Source organism: Colletes latitarsis, chromosome 6, assembly GCF_051014445.1.
Source record: "Colletes latitarsis isolate SP2378_abdomen chromosome 6, iyColLati1, whole genome shotgun sequence".
Lineage (NCBI taxonomy): Eukaryota > Metazoa > Arthropoda > Insecta > Hymenoptera > Colletidae > Colletes > Colletes latitarsis.
The window spans coordinates 7,897,465-7,913,747 of record NC_135139.1 but is presented as its reverse complement, the minus strand read 5'-3'; the positions used below and the strand labels follow the sequence as shown (position 1 = coordinate 7,913,747).

Genomic DNA, 16,283 nt, shown 5'->3' with positions numbered 1-16,283 from the left:
GTCGTTACTTTGTTGTCAATTTTTAACAAAAATTTATTTCAATCAGCCAGAAATATACAGGGTGTTCGACCACCTCAGGGAGAAATTTTAATGGAAGATTCTAGAGGCCAAAATAAGACAAAAATCAAGAATACCAATTTATTGATTGAGACTTTGTTAAAAAGTTATTAACGTTTAAAGTTCCATTCCAACCGGAAAAATTTTCAACGAAATTAAAAAGTTTCAAATCATTCTAGAAAAATTATTTTCCGTTGTGAGGGTCAATTACAATTATTTTTGGTGAATAGACATACCCCCGAATTCCTACGCACTTTCGAAAAAAAAATTCTTTACCGAAAATACAATGTCTGACCATAACTGTCTGTTACCCTGAAAATTTAAAAGTTTCAAATCATTCTGGAAAAATTATTTTCGATTGCAGGGGTCAGTTACAATCATTTTTGGTCAATAGACTTGCTCTCGAAATCCTAACTATGTTCGAGAAAAAAATTCCTTATCAAAAATGTAATTTCAGACCAAAAATGTCACTCCAAAATTTCATGCGTATCTTTAAAACACCATAACTCCTGAACGGATTGGACGATTTTAATGTTTAAAAAAGCAAACTACGCGTATTTTGAGGGAGAATATGTGGAAATTCTAAAAATATTCGAAAAGTTGATGCTTGATACCGCAAAATGAAAAAAACCCCCAAAAAATGGTCCAATTTTCAAACAGTCATAACTCCTACAATTGTGAATATATTTCAATGAAACTTTTTTCTGAAGTAGATCTCATGGGTGCCTAAAACAAAGTATTAGACAACTTTTCTGTAGGGCGTAAAACAAAATAACTAAAAATCAAAAACGCTGATCCTAATTACTTATCTTTTCGGATTAACCACCTAGGAGCGAATATTTCAAGAATTATAAAAATGATAATGAAACAAATGTTTCGATACACGTTGAAACAGTTTCGTTTAGCGCATAATTCGTCGAGATCCTCTAATTAAGGCAGATTTCGCCATTATTTCACGTTTCTTTAATAAATCTCGATACCGTGCGCAGAGTGCACGTGGTTTTGAAGGAGTAGCAGCCCTGATAAAACGAATTACTTCGACTTCCTCAGAGAACGTTAGGAACGCGAAATTTCCCCTGGTAAAATGAACTTTATCTCGTCGTTCCTAAGTAGAGGTTGGTACTAAGAAACGTCCTCGCTACAAAGGGAATCGTGTCTACACGTAAGTATTCTCATTATCACGAACTCCGAATATAAATTGACTCATTCTGACTATTGCCGTGTCTTCTCGACATTAACAACTTCATTAACGTTGGTTGATCTTTATTTACGTCCGAAATTAAGGAAATTCTGTAGTCTCGTCGTGATTTCCTTCACCCAACTCGATCGACCTGACTAATTTCTCTAATAAAATCGTTTGCTACGAATGTGTCGTAAAAATTTGTTCATCTTTATCTTGGGATACCATCGACTGAAAAATACTTACAAACCTTACACGACTTTAAACGTTTGAAACCTTTAAAGAACGTGGATATTACCAGAAGAGTAGATAAATATGTCTCTGGTGATCAGAAGTGGACTTGTAATTTCATAATTGAATAGTAAACAATGTTATCAATGTTTAGAGGATAGCAGAAAAACAATTAACCGCGACAGACTATTTTTTCATTCTGAGAGTAAACAATAATTCATAGTGACCACAGTTCCACTTTGATACTTGTGTTCCAGGGGGTGAAAACTACCCTAAATATTTTAAAAGGAATAAATATTTCGTTAAACGTTTCTGAAACTAACGGAGATGGAAGAAGGTATCGAATACGAAGCAAATTTATTAGGAACGAAATGTTCCATTTCCCAACTTCAAGAACCAGCATCGATGGTTTCGAATCGTGAAATCGGAATAACCAATTGGCGTCGGAAACAGATGCGCGCAGCATGAAAAATCGCAGCAAATAATCGGAAAAGATGCACGCTACAAAAGATGAATATTCAAACGAATATGGAGCCGTTTCGTTACGACTTGTCCTGGTCAATGGCCATTTTACATTCATCAGACAGATGGACTTGCGCCATTGTTATTTATTCTTCGGCTTGGAAATACAAGAGTGTGCACAATGTCCGTATCACTGGCACACAACTTGGCCATTTGGCATTGTTACAGGCACTGCATACCGTCTATAATTATTCCAACGATTCCATGTGCTGAGAAACGAAACCATCACATTTTCGATACGAATACACACATTAGTTTTTAACGTTTGTTTTCTAATAACTTGAGTAGGTAATTAGGAAAAAAGAAAATATTATTCCTTCTGTAGTCAAGAAACACAAACACAAAAAGTGGAATAAAGTGATCAATAAAAAATACATACAAACTTTTGAATAGGTCGTAGTAAAGGAGACACTTTAATTTTCAAATTCATAGTAGGTTTGGATGAGTACAAAAAATCAACTTAGGAATATGAAAATAGAAGATGTAATCTTTAAAATAATCGCAAAAGCATTTGCTTCGAGTAATAGTAATTAAAATATTAACATCCTATCGGACAAGAGTTCTAATATTTATAGCCTGGAATTGTATAAAGGGTGTTCGGCCACCTCTGGGAAAAAATTAATGGGAGACTCTAGAGGCCGAAATAAGACGAAAATCGAGGATACTAATTTGTTGATTGAGGCGTCGTTAAAAAGTTATAGAAACATTTCCGGCCACACGGTATATTTTCGGTAAAGAATTCTTTTCTCGAAAGTGCGTAGGATTTCGTAGGCATGTGTATTCACCAAAATTGATTGTAATTGACCCCCACAAAAGAAAATAATTTTCCCAGAACGATTTGAAATTTTTTAATTTTATCGAAAAATTTGACCACTTTCCTCAATTTTTTTTTCAAAAGCACGTAGGATTTCGAGGATATGTCTATTCGCCAAAAATGATTAAAATTGACCCTTGTAATCAAAAATAATTTTTCCAGAATGATTTGAAACTTTTGAATTTCGTCGAAAAATTTCAGCACCTACCCCCTGTCGATTTTTCTTAAAAATTCGTTTTTGATTTTTAGTAATTTTGTTTGACGACCTATAGAAAAGTTGTCTAATACTTTTCTGTAGGTACCCATGAGCTCTACTTCAGAAAAAAGTTTCATTGAAATATATTCACTATTGTAGGAGTTATGGCTGTTTGAAAATTGGACCATTTTTTGGGGGTTTATCTCATTTTGCGGTGTCAAGCATCAACTTTTCGAATATTTTTGCAATTTTTACATATTCTCCACCAAAATATGCGTAGTTTGCTTTTTTAAACATTGAAATCCTTCAATCCGTTCAGAAGTTATGACGTTTTAAAGATTCGCATGAAATTTTGAGGTGACATTTCTGGCCTAAAATTATATTTTCGGTAAGGAATTTTTTTCTCGAAAGTGCGTAAGAATTCGGGAGTATATGTAATGACAAGAAATGTTTGCAATTGACCCCCGGAACTGAAAATAATTTTTCCAGAACGATTTGAAATTTTTTTTTTCACCGAAAACTTTAGGCACCTACTCAAATTTTTTTCTCGAAAGTGAGTAGGATTTCAGGGGTATATGTATTCACCGAAAATGGTTGTAATTGATCCCCGCAACCGAAAATAATTTTTCCAGAACGACTTGAAATTTTTTAATTTAATTTTGTAATAACTTTTTAACAAAGCCTCAATTAACACCCTGTATAACCAACATCGAATTGATCCACTGTAACTGGTCGACGATAAATTGCGAATAGTCTGCGATAAGTTTCAAATGACAACAGTATTCAGCACTATTTAATTACAGCTGAAATATTGTCCGACTGTAATCGAGGCGATATTGCGAATATTCCATTTATTTACCGCTGTAAATTCGCCATTTGTATTGAAACGTTGATAGTTGCCCATTATTCCAGCTTCTGCTGTGAATATTGATAAATCTTCAGGACGATTATACGATTATGTGAAAATTTAACTTAACTTTCTGTTTTTTCCCCTATAAAAAGAAAAATCAAACGTGCCTGAAGAGAGAACATCATAGTAAAAGATAACTAATTTTATTCTCCGTACCCACGATTTAAATTAAAGCCGGAGAAAAGTTTCCGGGAATCCGAGCAGTTCGATTCGATAGAAACCTCGAGTCTATCGATAAATACGGCGGGTTAGAAACGAAATGTAGAATTTTATCCAGAATGATTCACACGCTGACGTTCGCTCGGACCACACACATTCCGTCGAACAGAGGCCGACGAATACGAAAGTTTCAGCCAGAGCCTCTATTGAATCTCTCGAATCTCAACTGGCTTTACTTGTTTAAACTTTGCGAAGTCAAACAAACTGGTTCGGAGGCAATAAATGGCAGCCATTCATTGGCTTAAAAGTTTCAAACACACTGATTGATGGCCGCGAAAGACGCGGCAAAGCGAACGACTTCAAATTGGATACAGTTCTTTTTTTATTTTTTGCCCATCGACGTTCTGATAGAATGCACGGCTAATAATCGACAGAATTTTTTTGTTGCCTCGAGAAGCTCGAACTTCGTCAGGGCTACGCGTACAGATTATTCCATGAAACGATTAGTGTTGGGAATTTCAACATTTATTAACGGACCTCATCTAGTGAATATTAGTTAAATTACTTAATTATCAATTTAGTTTAATAGTAGCTTAAATTACTTAATCAGCAATTTGGCAACCTTTTGTACCTTATGGTACAATGCAAATTGCCATACTATAAAGCCATAAACGAACCATACCTGCCCCTTGAGACCGCGGACAGCTACCCCTGCACCACCCTCAGTGGGTGGGATTTCGAATATCTGAGGACTAGACCACGAGGGATGGGCAGGGGTTTGATTGGCGATACCGAATCTCCACCTATTTTGAAATATGTATAAAATCGCGGGGCATGAGATTTTAGAAGTTAGAGCACTATCAAAACTCGATAAGAACAAATCAAAACATTGAACACCGTAAGAACATCATTAGAATCGAACCACGAACATTAAAATTTAAACTGTTAACACATGCGCATATTGTAAATAAATTCAGTTATTGTAAATAGTATTGGATTTCTATTTACTAAATAAAACGGCTCCACGAACATAGTGGAAGCCTACAATTAGAGATCCAGAAAAATGTGACAAGAAAAAATTAAACGATATGCACAAACTGAACGACTTCTTTCTCCCTTGAGAAACGTTGAACCATCGAATATTTCTGTTTTCATAATTATAGAGATGGGATTCACGCATTCGTGAAATTTTGAATGTTTTTCGAGGGTTTTTTTGGAGTCTACGAGCAGCTTTAGCAACGAAACGAACATCCTCAGCGAATTTCAAAGAAATTGTATTCCATCGCGATAACGCTAGGTCGCACACAGGAGGAACAATAGTCGAGGAAATGAAAAATTTTAATTAGGAACTTGTGCTACCACTTTCCCCCGTACCGAACAATTACCACTTGTTCTAAGTGCTGCAAAATTTTTTAATCCTTTGCCATACAATGACGAGTCTTGTTACAAATTCCTGATGTCAATTTTACACAATCATGAGGCTACTGGTCATCAAATCTTACATATTAAAATCAATACATTTTTATATTCACAAAGTATTCGTAAAACAAATCCATACTGTTCCGTGGCGATTCCTTGCACGAATAAATTTAAATAAAACTGTATAGTATACGTTTGAAAAATTATTTGAAATTAAATGGTAGGTCAAGGGGTCAACTGGCAAAAATAACAATAACGAACCATCGTCGAATGAGTTTTTTAATTCAAAATCCATGAAATGTTTTGAATATGGAATCAGTAATTAATAGATGGGAGAAAGTCATAGAAAACGATGATTGCGAAAATAAACTTGAGTTACTTATGAGATGATCTAATAGAAAAAAGTGCTCTCACCCGATCGCAGGTTCTTTCGTTGGCTCCGGAAAGCACATTTTAGCTAGTATATGCGTAGTCTCGTTCAAACTGGTCCCATTGTGGACCACTTCCAGACAGTACTCGTTGTGGAAAGCTATCGAAGATAGTGAAGACCATACCAAGTATCCTTCTGGTGTCAAACCGAATATTTCGGATCCACTGATCCCGTACATCCCAAACTCGCACTTGATTGCGGGCCATATTCCGCTTCCTTGTAAACAAAAACACAGACACGAGGATATATATTATTCAAAACATGAAGAAAAGGGAACGCAAAGTAGTCAAACGTGAAAAATTCAACGAATTTAAATCACGATAATGGATTGAAATGTAATTTAATGTAACCGTAGGATGGACCTTTCAACCATCGAGTATTTTATGGGACCTACAATTGTGCCACTGTATGAAAAAACGGTGTGTGCAAAAGTTTAGTGCAAATTGCACACTGGGAAATGGTGCCACATCGAATTTGAAAATTTTTTATTCCTATTAGGTCATTTTTCTCAGTTTTAATTTGTCTTGTTACGCTCAATAAGAGTACAGAAAAAAAAATATATGATTGCGTTAAAAACGAAATTGTAACTGTGGTCCAATAGTAATATAAAATGTAATTTATTTAGGTATAATAAATTATACAGCGAAATTACAAAGGTAGCGAAGAAGAGATGTTTTATAAAACTATTTCGATAGTAATACACAAGCACGGGAATCCAACGTAAAGCGCCATCGTGTGGCCATAAGCGTGCCATAGTAACTTCGAAATTTCAAAAATTGACATTGAAAAAAGTATTTTTTTCTCTGAGATTCCATTTGTTTTATCGAATAGTACGACTTCTATCTCACGAATTTTTTTTATATATTCATAAATATTTAGATATTTCTATTTAAAAGATCTATTTATAGTAGAATATATAATATAAAGAAAGCAATCCTAAAGAAATAAAGGAATATCTAGAGCAGTGAACAAAAATTATTCTTATTGCGTTAAAATATCTTTTTAGTAAACTCTACTGAATATGAGTTACATATCTTTCTTTGGAGCACGTTATGTCACATTAGGAAATTGTTTTCTGTGTTCCAAAATTATTTGTAATATATATTGCTTTTCTTCCCCATTTTTTGATAACAATTGATGGTATTTTTCCATAAATTTAACTTCACGTTCAGCAGTGTCCGAATTTAATCTTTTCTTTATAAAAAGTCTTTTTCCAAATCAATTTTTGAAATTTTAAAGTCAATTTTTTTTTTAATGCGATCATATATTTTTTTCTATATCCTCATGGAGCGTAAAAAATGAATTTATCGGTATACAAAACTGTATAGAAACTGGATTAAAACGAAAAAAAAAACTGAATTTTGCATACACCATATTTTCATACACTGGTACAGTTTTAGGGGCGTCCCAAAAAAAATCGCACAAAAGATTTTTACCAAGCATAACTATGATCCACCCTATGTCACAGTCTAACTATTCAGAACAAACAATAAGAAATTGCCACAAAAATATTCAAGTCGTTAATTGTATTCACTGGTTAAATTTAAAAATGCATCGACAATACAATTCAATTTGGGAAAGTTACGTTTAGCTAGTCGTGATAAAATCGAATTTCTTATCATGAAACTAACCTGTGTCGTTCCATGTTCCGTTCGTGAGCCTCGAAACTGTCTGGTAAAAAATTGACGGAGAATCGGACGCGGCGATTTTGGAACAACTCGTCCAACTTTTGGTGAAACCTTCGTTCTCTGGACAACACTTCTTTACGCAGGAATGGCTCTGGCACGATTTCGAGCTTCTGCAAACGCGAACCACGAGTTGCCGTTTCCTCCGTGAATCCTTCGTCAAATCCACGCAGCTATTCTCAGCGGTTATATCGAACCACTCGTTGGATTTGTTGTCCAACGACGGCAATTTCACCTGCAAATTTGCTCCATTAATTTCGAGAATTTACGGATAAATTATTACGGATTAGAATTCACGACTGTACAGAAAAACTGTAAGTATTTACACATTCGTATACCATTTGTATTCGTGCACTATACTGGTGATTCGCTATAAATGAAAAGAAACTTGTTTTCCTACGAATTCTTTGCATTTATTTTTACGAAATGTTGTCTATTCCAACTGTATTACTTTCATTTACGAAATAGATTTTTTAAATTTTGTTTTAAATATTAACGAGCAAACAATGTCTTATTAATAATCCAATAGAAAGGTAGAAAAAAATATAAACAGTAGACAAATTAACAATACGTAATGTTTTCCCAAGCAGTTATTCATCCTTGATGAATGTTTGTGGCCAAGTTGATAAACCTTAAAATATCTCAATGTAAACGGCTCAATTCGTAAGAAACAAATTTTATAGTTTATCACCATTATAGTGTACGAATACGAGTGGAAGTAACTGCATAAAATTATCAAATACTGTCGAATATCTTTAGCAGACAAAATCTTAGTAAATTAATATAGCTTCCTAATTACTAAAAGAATGGTTCTTATTTGTCAATTTTCGATATTCTTTACACACATTCCAAGAATTTTGACACTCGATGAGAAAATGATTTCTTACTTTTTAGAGAGATTCTATAACGAAAACATTTCTTTTCACGAAATTACAATAGTTCAAAGATCGACAACGTTCCGAGGAAATGTCCTAAGATAAAACTCCTGATGCTTATAGTAATCTTAGTACTGTTCGTGAACAAGACAATAAACAACAATAAACATCGATAAACACAGTGCTGCAAATCACAGCCAATTTCAAGAATTCCTTTCAGAAATGTCATTTCTCGTGTAGGTGTTAAATAGTTTAACAAAGGAAACACGATTTTTGTATTGAAAAGTGAAATATTTACGGTTGAAAAAGTAAAGAGGCGAATCGATAAATTCGGCATAGCTTTTAGAGTTAGCATCTTCTATAGTAGATATTACATTTCCATTAAATGAATTGAATTTGAAACTCCGAAGCAAGGATAAAGTAATACACAAGGCTTTCTCACAGATCAAAGCAATTGAAATGAAAATCAAGTTATTAAAAAATGACATAATAGAGAAGAAACTACACAATTTGTCGCTTTTGCAAACTGATATTTAAAAAGGAAGACACTTTAGCAAAAATTTAGCAGAAACAATTGAATCGTTACGAAATGAATTTTAGATTTGCAAAAGGAATTTGAAAGAAATTGGACTTTTCCAAGATACATTCGTCGTGGATATTTTGAACGGTCCAATTTGCAATTTGAATTAATTAATTTACAAACAAATGATATGCTGAACAATTCTTTTCTCTTTTTAAAAAAATCTGTAACCAAAATGATAACTGTGTTTGCATTGAATCATTGATATTGATTTTATAAAATTATTTTCAGTTTAAATAACACTTTAGTAAATTCTCTTATTTAAAATTTACTTTTGTGCCTGTGCACTGAGAAAAGAGAATTTTTTTTTGTCATATTAACTTTCTATTACATAAAAAGCATCGTTATTCTAAATAAAAAATTTCAATGCGAAGGAATTTAATTTATTTTCAATCTTTACAGTCGCTTTTTCTTTTCATAGTCTATTTCGGCGTAACTAAAGGCGATAACCCTTCATGTGACCGCCTTGTAAACTTTATTATCCCAACGTGGCCCGTATCACTATAAACTTGCCAACCTCTGGCCTAGAAGATCCGGTTCCGGTGACCAAGCGAGTGCTGGTCGAAAGCATTTACTAGAAACTGAAGCCTTTTATAGCGTGCAACAATTTAAAAATGCAAAGAATTGGAGACTACCTTCAAAATCAATTTATATCAAGAATTCGTTTCTTCTTTTTAATAGTATTTGTTAAAATTGTTCACGAAATTTCAGATTGGTATAATGTACTTTAATAATGTACTCTGGGCACTTACAAATGGTATGTTGTTGCTGTCTGATTTTCAAATTTTTTATATCACTTATTTTTTATTACTTTTTTCGCATTTTATTAATATCTATTCACTAATTTTTCTATATTTGTAATTGCTTTTAGGTAAAATAACAATTCTATCTCGAACGAGCACCGATACTTCGCCAGTTTTTGAAGCCATGATTTCTCTTTGGTTTTCAAACACAAACTGCGAATTAGCAACAAATAGTATGAAAGTTTATTTATAGAACGTAGAAATGATTATTTTCGAATGATAAATTCGTAAAATATCTAAGCAAACATGTTTTTATGTATGATAGATTAATACAAAATATACATTACATTAACGTGCTAGTATTTCGAACCACTGTAAATCTAAGAACGTATTTTGGTTAGTAAATTGACAGTATTGACTGGAACAATTATTCGAGGACATTCTGCATTGTTAATGGAACCGAATCGTCGAATATCTACGGTTAAAGATCTGGAACGAATCCGAACATTCCTTCGAGACTGCGAGAAATTCGATGTCTTGAGAACTTTGAATTGTTTTGACGTCTCAAGGAATAGCTCAAGTCCCATAAAGTCTACGAATTCTTCGAAAGATCTGCTCTCTCGATATGCCGCGAGCTTTGGTAAAATCGAATATTGAAAAGGAATTAACCCTGCGTCAGAATTTGACATTCAAGTCAAATTCATTCGACATTAAGTAATAGAAGTCTATGAAATTAATTCTGAAATTATTAGTAAACATATTCCGAAAATTTTAGCAAAATAGTTGTGTATTTTTCTATTCCTTTTACAGGCGAATCTTTAAACACCTTTACATTTTTAATAATTGGTCGCAATGAAACATTCGTGATCTCAACAATTTTCACGTCAAAATTGCTAATTGAAAACTTATTTGAGACAGTTTATTACCAACTGAATTAATTCCATTATTATTTGTTTTTAGCTAAATTTCTCGAGAAATGAGAAATGAGACTTAGATAGATCAAACTTTTTCTGGAGAAGCAACGCTAAGTACAAGTAGACACTAAAAATGGCAATAGAGGTATAAAATTTAGTGTCTGGTACACCATAAATGTAAATATCGGTCCTAAAATGTTCACATTTGTCGGGAGAATACTGTATCTTGTAAACTAAAAAATATCCTTGACAATATATTTCAGGATAATTGAAATCGATGCTGAGGACCCTATTCCCAATAATGATTATTACTTCTAATGTATGTTAAATAAACAGGGCTGGGGAAAATTTAATTTTAGTAAACATTGAAATATTTGCATAAATAAATATTAGTTGGAAATACTATTTCATTTAATGGTTAAATCATGAAAAAATAATATTTACTACTTACACTCGGATTCAAATATAGAAAATAGTGAACTGAAAATACTATAAGATATACTAATACTAAGTTATACAAATTTTAAAACTAAACATATTTTGTAACTGTCACTTGCTATCTTCTATTCGAATAAATATTTCTGAACCCAGACCTCTTATGTTATCAATAAAAGTACATGGTACTATAGAAAGTTAGAGGACAAAACCTCTTATTTGCAATACTATTAGTTGCAATACCATTGTTCTAAATACTATCCTGTGTTACTATTTAATGAAATATTATTATACTATTTAATGAAATATTATTTCCATATGCAACTGCACACACGAGAGAAAAAAATATTTACATTCTATTTACTATTTTTCCATGACCCTGTAAATAAATAAAACTTTGTTCCTTCCAGTTATTCTTCGACAAAGATGTTCTTACCTAAGAAAGAAATTTATCTAAGAAAGATGATATTCGTAGATTCCACCTGATAAAAGTACATGGTACTATAGAAAGTTAAAGGACAAAAACGTCTTATTTGCAATACTATTGTTCTAAATACTATCCTGTTACTATTTGATGAAATATTATTTTCCTATATTTTTATGAAATACTTATTTCATTACACTATTTCCATATGCAACTGCACACACGAGAAAAAAAAATATTTACATTCTATTTACTATTTTTCCACTGCCCTGTAAATAAATAAAAATTTATTCTTTCCAACTATTCCTCGACAAAGATATTCTTACGTAAGAAAGAAACTTATCTAAAAAAGATGTTATTCGTCGGTCCTGCCATCGTTCTCCAGTAAGAATAGACGTTTTTTGTAAAGAATACTCGAAGATTCGTGTATCGTGGAACGGTACCAGCATTATGTCTACAAAAACGTCCAAGTGACCGTGAAATTTCTTTAGCGTTTACCTGACGACGAGGTCGGCTCCGAAGCCCATTATCGGGCCATTCCACCTAACCTGTCGACACATAGTTCGTCGTCTATGTCATTATTTCGCAAACGTCGAAGGTGAATGATCGAAAAACGAAGTCCCGGAGATGGCGTCTATTGATGTCGAGATAACGAGCGGAACACCATATCCCGCGGAAATAGGATTTACCTGTTAACGGTACAAAAGATAGAGAGACGAGAGAATGCGACACAGTGCAAATGTCACCAGGGTTATCAGATTTGTCAAATACTGGCAGAATAGCCTCGTAAATCACTGGCAGATCTCTTTTATTTCTTTTCGTGAAAATCCCCACAACAAGTTTACCATTTGTGATCTTTTATTTTTCCTTTCTCGCGCGGAATGCTCGTTGTCGGCCGTTGCTTTTAACATTCCTTTCTTCGCGAACCTCGTAATGTAATTTCAATTTTTATTTTCTTATTCGCCTTCTAAGATTGTACACGATGGAGACTTCCCAATTAGCCAAATATTGTGTTATTTCTACAGTGTTCGTATCACGCTGTTCGGAAATAATTGGTCTTCGGGAACGGGAGGTTTTATATTGGTTTGCAGAAGACATTTAAAATTTGCATTAAACTTTTTCCTACTTCGTGTGGACAGATTCAAATTAAATTTGCATGCCTTTTAATATGTATCACAGCACCTGAAATATTCAAGAAATTTTTTTGACATGTTGATGAATATTTATTACATTAAAATCTCTCCTCTCTGTGGCGTGCTCAACTGAGAAAGGTAAAAATGGTAATAACAAAAGGCGAAGCAGATTGGATACAAAATCGTCAAAGACCAAGAATTTAAACTATGTTCGCAGACGTCTAATAAACAATTATACATATTTAGAAAACTTACGAAGTTTTTAATGCATATGTGTTTGCATTTTAAAAAATTTATATGTAACTACTGATATAAATAAATGTGTGATTATAATTTAAATATATTTATCAATATCATTTCAAAGAATTATATCTAACAATGTCGAGATACATATTTGTAATAATGAAATAAAAATTGAATAACTTCTTTAATCCCCCGTGAATTAATTTTATATGTAATCTACGCTGCCAATATTATACATGCCACACACGCATATCTACAACTATATTTGGGAACAGTACAATCACAATAACCGACGATCTAAAAACAGCTAAAAAATCCGCTAAGAATACCTCAATAATATTCAAGCTGGGCTAAGAAAATATATTCACATAAACGAAAACAAATCTACTCATGTCATATTCGCTTTACGAAAAGCAACGTGCCTTCCTGTGAGACTATACAGCACCTCTATTCTTGAAAAAGAAACAGTGAACTATCTACATAGACGTGTTGTTAGACGAAAGACTGACACGAAAAGATCATATTCAAACGTAACTATTTCAAACAAAAAATTAAAAATCTCTACTAATTTCGTGGGGAAACTTAAAAATAGACTGCTCTTGTGCGGTTCTAAAGCCAATACGGACCGAAGTACATATAATACTTCGTTTAACTTACAGTATGTCCTTGTATAACTTCGTATCTGTTCGTACAGGCGAAAGATAATTAACAAAGAAGCAAGATTAAGCTGCAGTACTGTTTAAGAGACTTAAATATGGAAGATAATTTAAATACGAGGAATGTTGAAATATGCAATATTAAAGTTTAGCGTTAGGAATGCACTGTATTTCTGGGAATAAAATGGTGACATGATGGTACTTCTGCAGATGGAAATTGATATAATCAATTTTGATGATGATAATGAATTTTGATAATCAAAATTGATATAATCAATTGATATAAACATATTAATTTTTTTAAATTTGTTCGTACAAGCAATGGGCACGAAAAAAGTAGATTTGTTTTACGAATACCTCGTGAATGTAAAAATGTGTTGATTTTAATTTATAAGGCTTGATGACGAGTGAGTGGCCTCATAATTGTAAAATTTGACATCAAGAACTTGTGACGAGTCATACACGTCATTGTATGGCAAGGGGTTAAATGGGTTCCAGAATTCAACGTGAAAAGCTTTGACGTATGTGCTGGTAAACACGATGCAGAAAATGCTCTTGTTCTGTTATATATAAAACGAGGCTAATGGTTAACACGTTGACAGTCTAAAACTTTGATTTTAGACAATTGTAAACTGCATAACTTAAAACTTATTTAAAAAAAATTTATTTCATTCAACATTTCAACTCGAGAAGTAATTGTTTTAGTTCCATAGTTCAGAGTCCTGTCACCCATATTAGGTGACGTATTAAAAAACAATAATAGCATTTAACTGTGTATGATACGTGATTATCAGAGACAATAATAGCGTTCTAACTATGTCTGTACTGTGCATCCGCGAGAAGTTGGCTAGCGGGATGGCACAGAGGACAGGGGAATATTTCGATTGCGCCACCTATCCCCACTTTTCGTACGACGCATTGTCGTTTCGGCCAATAGGACTGTGGACTCGTCAAACTCTATAGTGGGGAACCAATCAGACCCGCATATCTTTCGCTAGCCAACTTCTCACAAACGCACAGTGGATGATTACAAGTGACGACAATCGCATTTTTGCGAATTCGTGTGCCCCCAAAAACGAAAATAAAAGAATTTCTATATTCGTACGTCGTTATAAGTAAGAAGACGAGGGTCGTTTGAAAAGTTCTGAGCCTCGACACGAAGGTAGCGTTTCTCGTCAAAACCATTCTGGTGGTACAATGGTATATGCTTTGACAAATGTCTGTGAAAATTTCTGCAATTTTGGACGCTCAGTTGTTGTTTGGGAGTCGTTTGTGTCAGTCGATGTTAGTATTCTTGTGAAGATGGACCAGCTCACACTTTGGAGGTTGCCATGACCAAAATTCACGAATTGCGTTTCGAATTGGTCGACCACCCACCATATTCACCAGATCTGGCCCCCAGCGACTTTTTCCTCTTTCCTAAGCTTAAAATATCGCTTGGAGGACGGAGATTTCCATCGAACGAGGAGGTCATCGCAAACGTAAATGCCTACTTTGCAGGGCAAGACACCAACTACTATTTGGAAGGGTTAAAAGGGTTACAGCATCGCTGGGAAAAGTATATCGACTTAAAAGGAGATTATGTTGAAAAGTAAAGCTGTATTTAACCAGAAAAATACTTGTTTCTAATATTCAGTTATCACGGTTTGCGTGCTCGTACGATGATGAAAAAAAGAAATTCATCCCCTAACGAAGACTTGATTGACGAAACAGCGAGAGGCGGTATTAGAACGATGTATTGCAGTTATCGACTGCAAGTGCAAGCTCGATTGAAACCAAAGACCGTTTCTAACCGACACCCTCCGCAATGCGGTCCTTAATTTCACCAGCGGCGCACCGTTCGTAGTCCATTGCACACCGGTGTGCTACCACCACGCCCCGTAGATTCTCTGGCGATGAGTCGGATTTATTTACCGTGCTGCATCCTTTTGCTGGCTGGAATAAAGCCCGCACCACCTAGAACCACCCCCGTACGCGAGAATGCGCGCGCACACACGCACGCCAAAAAAGGAATCGACGATATTTATTACGAGCGGGCCGATAAAACAACGCAGTACAGGGAAACGCGACGAATACGAGCTGTATCGTGCGTATTGTTGCTGCGATATCTCGTAATATCGACAAACGAGGGACGCTGCGAATGTTTAATCCCGCATGAGTCACGTCGCAGTAGTAAAACGGACGCGTAATGCATTCCATAAAAATATCATTGCCGTGAAACGGGGTGACACGGTACAGATTTAATCTTCGACTGAAAAATTTCACCAATTTTTTTCATTAATCGTTAATTTAACCCTTTGCACTGCATAATTGTGTATGTACCAAAGCTAGAATTAAGATTTATGCTTAGTAACGCATGCCTAGTTAACGAAACGAATGAAGAAATTTTATGTTAAAAACATTTCTAAATTTCTCTGGGAGATAGGAAAATTTTAATATTCTTTAAAATCACAAAATTGTTACTCAAGTAGCCAGTTACTTCTATTAAAATGATTTCTTGAAGCGTAAAGGATTTAATATTTGTTAACTTCTAATCTATATGTATCTAATCTGATTCTCGAAATGGGATATAAATTGAAAGGTGAATTTTAATACAACGTCCAAAGTGTAAGAAATTGTAATTAAATGCAACATTTCTGTAGTATGTTTTCTTTCGATGGGACTCCACTTAAACTTC

The 16,283-nt window shown here is 34.0% G+C and overlaps 2 protein-coding genes across 4 annotated transcripts in view; one reads left to right on the top strand and one right to left on the bottom strand.

Moving 5' to 3' along the window:
• The window catches only part of Nha1 (Na[+]/H[+] hydrogen antiporter 1), a 572,935-nt gene that overhangs the window by 359,121 nt on the left and 197,531 nt on the right, over positions 1-16,283 (top strand). The window lies entirely within an intron of this gene.
• Positions 1-16,283, bottom strand: part of LOC143342312 (G-protein coupled receptor Mth2) — a 61,013-nt gene that overhangs the window by 22,066 nt on the left and 22,664 nt on the right. For all 3 annotated transcript variants that reach the window (XM_076766040.1, XM_076766039.1, XM_076766041.1), the window contains exons 4-5: positions 7,550-7,838; positions 5,903-6,134 (exon numbers count right to left, since the gene is read on the bottom strand). In XM_076766040.1, coding sequence (XP_076622155.1) covers positions 5,903-6,134; positions 7,550-7,838 — 521 coding nt within the window. The remainder of the gene's footprint in view (positions 1-5,902; positions 6,135-7,549; positions 7,839-16,283) is intronic.